The sequence below is a fragment of the Vanessa atalanta genome, chromosome 30 (assembly GCF_905147765.1).
Source record: "Vanessa atalanta chromosome 30, ilVanAtal1.2, whole genome shotgun sequence".
Lineage (NCBI taxonomy): Eukaryota > Metazoa > Arthropoda > Insecta > Lepidoptera > Nymphalidae > Vanessa > Vanessa atalanta.
In genome coordinates, this window is record NC_061900.1 from 1541069 (window position 1) to 1547339 (window position 6271).

General features: G+C 29.3%; 1 protein-coding gene across 1 annotated transcript; it reads right to left on the minus strand.

Annotated features, from left to right (window-relative positions):
* Positions 1–3494: 3494 nt before the first annotated feature.
* LOC125075217 (adenosine 5'-monophosphoramidase HINT3-like) lies at positions 3495–5658 on the minus strand. The gene is made up of 3 exons (XM_047686908.1): positions 5146–5658; positions 4395–4588; positions 3495–4188 (listed from the first exon to the last, which is right to left on the minus strand). Exons 1-3 carry the CDS (start codon positions 5465–5467, stop codon positions 4162–4164), a joined length of 543 nt encoding a protein of 180 aa, XP_047542864.1. The 5' UTR covers positions 5468–5658; the 3' UTR covers positions 3495–4161.
* Positions 5659–6271: the final 613 nt, after the last annotated feature.

Genomic DNA, 6271 nt, shown 5'->3' on the forward strand with positions numbered 1-6271 from the left:
GTCAAGTTGTCAACTGTCAAAGTTCTCCAATTTTTATCGACTATGACATCGGCAAGAGCAATAAGCGATTCATTCCAATTGCCTACTTTAAGCTTGTTACAAAATATCGTAAAAATAAAAATTGTTTTGGAAGATTAGTGTTACGTACTTGTGTAATAGGAATGTTGTAACTGGACTTCGATTATTATTTTATCTATAACCAGATAACTCTCACTGAGTTACTAAATACACTGTTAATCCACAAGTAAATCTTATCTTATCAGTATTAAATTTATACAGAGTGCCCTATATTTCAACAATAATCTTAGTAAAATATATATATTAAAAACAAGTATTTTATTTCATTCATTTTTAATAGAAGAATATGTCCATATAAATAATTTAAAAATAATGTAGTTTATCTCGGTTTATGTAGTGTTATATATTTTTTGTAGAATTTGCCTATCATACTAAAGTTGGACTACAAGACAAAATTTAATACTAAAATTACTCAAGGAATCGTAATAACCAGGCTATACCCCAAAATATTTGAATATTTTATTATGATTCCTATGTAATTTTATTTTCTATATACTTGAAAATAAAATATATAGAAAATATAAGCAGAATAAATAATGTAATAACAACACGATGCTTTATATCGATTGACTTGACTTTAGTAGTTGTGCTTATACACGCATACACAGTTACACGCACACAAGCTCAAAAATAACAGCAACTGAGAAGCGACAAAATAGACTTTGTTGGAAAAAGTACTTCAAAATGAAAATAATAATTTAATTAGTTTTTTTTACTTTTTTTTAATACGTCATTAATCGTAAACCGCAATTTAACTTTCATTCAAAAGTTACAACGAACTACAAGAACTTATATTACGTGCTGCTACAGAACCCTTCATGGGCGAGTCCGACTCGCATCGCAAGGTATGGTGGTTTTAAAAGGTCGTGCATCTATATCATCATCAAAAGACGCATTTACCTCAGGTGGCTAAAATACCATTACAATTATAGCCAGTATCGAATCAAATAATTAATAATTAAATTTCTTAATTTTTCTAATAAAGAGCCAAAAAATATATATTTCGGCAAAATAAACACGTTATCGTAATTTTATTCATATTCATTTCATAAAATAAAATAAATTAGAACCTTTTTTATTCCCGCACAAACGCTGTCAGTCATTTTGGTGACGTAATATTGGTAAAAACAAGTCGTGTATGTACGACCGGCACTCGTTCAACGTAAACAGCTATAAATATTTGGTGTGTTTTTGGGAAAATAATGAATTACAATCGCTCACGTTGATATGTAGTGTACAAATACTAGCATTAAAGCTCCAAAAAAGTTTTTTATCGTATCGTATTGTATCATGTTTTAAGTCACGTGATATACAGACAAAAAATTACGACTTTTAGTTTTATATATAATATATAATAAAACAATAATGTTATTTTATTACTTAAAATCAGAATTTTTAAGTATAGTTATTTTTACCAATTTTTATAATTTATTTTTCACTACCGAAATTATCTTATTGGAATAAGCGCTCATATTACTTAAGACATTTACAATAAAATATTATAATGTTTATATTAAATAAATTTAGTAAGAGGGCATAAAAAACTGGCGCGAAACTAATTATGCCGGCTTATCACTTGACTAGTGAATCGTTTGCATTCACAGGCTGCTCCAAAATCTTAACCTATATTATGTAATGTCATTGCTAATCAAGGTTTTTTATGATAATTTTGCAAACATACTTATAATCTACAAGTATTCTAAATTTGCGGATAATAGTCGATGTAATATATCATAAAAATACCATAGTTAAACCACTGCAGAGAAAGGCTGTCGTTAGGGTTTAGTAAATAGTGAGAGAGATAGAACTACACTTCTCTCTCTCTTTCGCACGAAGCAGGCTAGCCGAAGGATTCACAGCGGAATAAAAGAAAATATCTTACCAAGAAGTAGGACAACTTTATTATTGGATATTTAATATCAAATAATACATTTAATTATCTAATCTATACGAATATAATAAATTATATAAATGCGAAAGTATCTCTGTCTGTATGTGGCTCTTACACAACTTAATTTAAAAAAAGCGGCTAAGTGCTAGTCGGACTCGCCCATGAAGGGTTCCGTAGCAGCACGTAATATAAGTTCTTGTAGTTCGTTGTAACTTTTGAATGAAAGTTAAATTGCGGTTTACGATTAATGACGTATTAAAAAAAAGTACTTACTAGATCTCGTTCAAACCAATTTTGGGTGGAAGCATAATAATGTACATCATGTATTGTTTTTAGTTTTATCATTCTCTTATATGAAAGCGGTGGTAGTTATAAAGTGTTGTGTTTCTACGATATCACCTGAGGCAAATACATATTTGCATTTGTATCAGGTGATAAATTAATATAATACTTACTTGATAAATTTATGCCCTCAGAAGACTTTATTTTTTTCTGATAATAGTTTTTACAGTATCAAAGAGTGCTATTTTGTAAAAATAGTATTTATTAAAATATATATTTTTTTTTTATCTTTTCCGCTTTTGGCACATCTGTTTTAATTATGTTCCGTGATCTATGACGGCATATCGGTTGTACTGCTCGCTCTTAGATAAATCTAGCAGAGTGAGCGAAATGACATATCAAGATGTCTGTCGCACATGTAATTTACGTCAAATAATTTGTTTACAAGTAAATACGAAATAGAATTGTTACTAAGAATTTATTAATATTAAATCGTGTAAATAAGTGCGCGTGTGTATAAAAATGTTGTTTTATGACCCACTACAAAAAATATGTCCGAAATACGTGTATTAACGGCTGCTTTACAATATATTTATGATAATATAATGTTTCTATAGAAAAATATACACCAATATTCCATTAAAGTTGATATACATATAAAATACAAGAAATAAGAATAAACTCGTAACCCCTACTTTCCGTTTGCATACGGTACAGAGAACGTTACTAAGCAATGGTTTATACCGGGAAATATAATCAATTTACCATTAACAATATTAATTAAAAGTATACTTTTTAGAAAAAAAAAAACCGCCTGGATTTATGCTCGGGTTCCATCACAGGACATGAATTATTGTGTAAAACAATATTGTAAATATATTTATTTGTAGAGTAACTATGCGAGTTTCATGACGTTTCTTCTCACTGGAGACTGCTCTCCGAAACGGTGCTTAAATATTTACGATTCAAAAACACTTCATTTTGAAGTTTACTTGAATAAAATTGATTTGATTTGATTGATTATTAAGAATTTAAATATAACACTGATGTCAACAACCGTGACTTTCGCTTGCTTACTCGCATTCGACTACATTTAGTTGTGGTCAATTGATCGTAACTCAGTACCAGACAGAGCGTTTAATTATGTGTTAATGTATAAATACTATTTTCTGATATCTCTGCTTCAGCATCAGTGGTTGCGCGACCATTAGTATATCCGTACAGATAATAAAAAACACTATTCTTACCATTAAAACAAATTTAATAAATAATTTGAACTACATAACAATATCATTACTTATGAATAATTGCGAAAAAATAAATTGTTTTTATTTCGTTACGTGTTGTTAAAACAAAGATTCCGGCAATTGTTTTATTTAGTCACATTCACCATATGACCTTGGCACTGCGAGAGTTAAAAATTTAACCGAAACTATATAAAATCAAAGAAATGTTACGTTCCTTGTGTCTGTATCAGCTGTGTCACTGGCTCAGTCACTAATCACACTTTAACCCGAAGCGTACATATCAATTGAAATAAATCATGCCGATATGAATACCATTTTTGTATTACAGAAGAGCTTTTCATGAAATCTATTACAAGCCCAAAAAAAAAAATCATTACAATATAAATCGTCGCTTGTCAATATATTTGCAAAGAGCAATTAGTTAATCACATGGTGTACGTAAATCTGTGGTTCGAGTATTTTTATTCCTTCTTCGATTGGAATAAACTTCTTGCATATTCTTCAGTAACACAGTCAAGATTACGTACCATACTTTACAAATTTACAGAATTTATTTACAGAATAATAAAACTTATAACTATACCGACAACTAAATTACCATTTCAACACCAAAGTTAAAAAAATTTAAGCTGCTGTTAATAATGACAAAATATAATTACATTTTCATAGTCTTGAAGCAACATATTCCGGCTGAAAAGAAAAAGTCAAAAATTAATTATTATTCAGTGTGGCAACACTTGAGTTTTGTATATAGACATAGGATTTATATAATTTCTGACTGTTTCTGAGACGGCTTGGATGATAACTAATAAGAACATTCATAAGAATAAAAATTTGAAGCTAGGAGTTTTCGATAAGCAATGTTATTATCCACTTGACAGTTTAAGTAAACTTACCGAAACAAACCAATATGAATTTTCCTTGAAAATCATTCTTCCGATCAACCCCATTTTGGATTGAGGAGCTATGGTGTGAAGGTGCAAATGTCTGACGCTTCTGAATGGTGGCCAGTGGTAGCCGTACCTTGCATCATCGAGTGACAAATTGTTTTTTTGCAGCATTTCTTTTGCTATGGAAAGCATCTTTTCAACTGGAAATATAAAATAATATTTTCTGTTATTAAAACAAAAAGTATATTTTTAAACATGGAATGATTAATTTTAATAAAAATTTGATTTAAGATGTAAGATAATAAAAGTATTTTATAAAGTCTATAAGCAAATAATCCAAACCAATATGGCCTAGGCAAACACTAATTAATTTTATCTTCTGTTTAGTACTGAAAATGTGTCATTTGAAAATCTGTATGTAAATATTTTAATATTCTAACAATTTTGTCAATATAGTGCATGACAGTCATATATTATAGGGTTACACAAAAGGGTAATAAAGGTCTAATGATTAACTATCTGAGACTGACAGCCTTAAAAAAAAATTTAAAAACATAAACAACAAACGATTAGTGAAATATAATATTATGCCAAATATAAAAAAAAAAAAACGATTTGTCGTGAGGAATAACTTAATGACAGGGTATAAAATTGGTATAACGTTAAATTAAACCGTATGTAATGCAAAGAGATCGTCTGGACATTTCTGTCAGTTCACTCTACTGTAAGCCGCGTAAATGATGTTTCAAAAACTTACCGAGTTCTTTATCAGCTGGTTGCAAGGACTTCGCATCTTCTATATGACGTTTCGGCACAGTCAGTATATGATAATCGCTAGCTGGTTTAATGTCCCGAAAAACACAAACATCGTCATCTTCATACAATATTTCTGTATTCTCTAACTTATTAACTATATTGCAAAACACGCAAGGGGATTTCTCAACCGTTGTACTTTGAGAATTCATAGTATTTGTAACGTAAAATTTGGGATACAGAACTGTCAAACGATTACAAAATGACGTTTTCAGCTTGACACTTCGTAGTATTGCTGAAGTTAATGTTGGTAAGCATACAGTCATGTCATGAATAGTGTTATTAAACAGAACAAAGGTCGTTGATTGTAATTAAAAATTACTCGTTATCTATACAAGAAAATAAGATATAATATACATCTGATTTCGGGAAAATTGTGCCAAGTTCTGAGCTTGTGCTGATTTTTCACATAAAAGAAAATTAATAAAACATACTTTTAAAGTAGGATTACACTCACACACAAAACTGTCACCTATATGTTTAAATTGACATAGCTAAAAACAGCATACTAATGTTGAGCGATATTTGGTTACTAGTTTATCAAATGCAAGCAACATTACATATGAACGATTTATTTAATTTCGTTTTTTAATAAAACTGTTTTATATATAATTTTAAATGATTTTGTGTAAAAAATAACGAATAAGTAATCATGGTAGAATCTCAAAGAAATATTTAAACGTTTCAAATTACCATAACAGTGTTGTTAGAATCTTCGTATTAGATTTTTTTTTTTTATTTGATCACCAACAAAGTACACACTGATACATGACAGCACACAGTTCATAAAATAAAAAATAAAAAAAGTGGCACCTCAATTACAGGTGATAACTGCATGAACATTTTAAATAAACTTTGTTATATTTATTACTACAAGTATTTAATACGGGATATTTACCATGTTTTTTATTTTTGTTTTGTGAGGTGAGAGATAAGTGAGTAAGTATCGTATTACTTAACGCATGATACAGCTAGGTAAAAATTAAATTGTGATTCTGAGTGTAGATTTATGATAGAACCAGAATACTCTGCTGTATAAACGGTTACAAACTATAGAATATTAGGCAGTG

Coding starts and splice junctions, on each gene's coding strand:
- LOC125075217 (XM_047686908.1), bottom strand. CDS start 5,467: ATGACTGTATGCTTACCAACATTAACTTCAGCAATACTACGAAGTGTC. Junction 4,589..5,145: donor ACCAGCTGATAAAGAACTCG/GTAAGTTTTTGA, acceptor TTATATTTCCAG/TTGAAAAGATGCTTTCCATA. Junction 4,189..4,394: donor ATTCATATTGGTTTGTTTCG/GTAAGTTTACTT, acceptor TTTTCTTTTCAG/CCGGAATATGTTGCTTCAAG.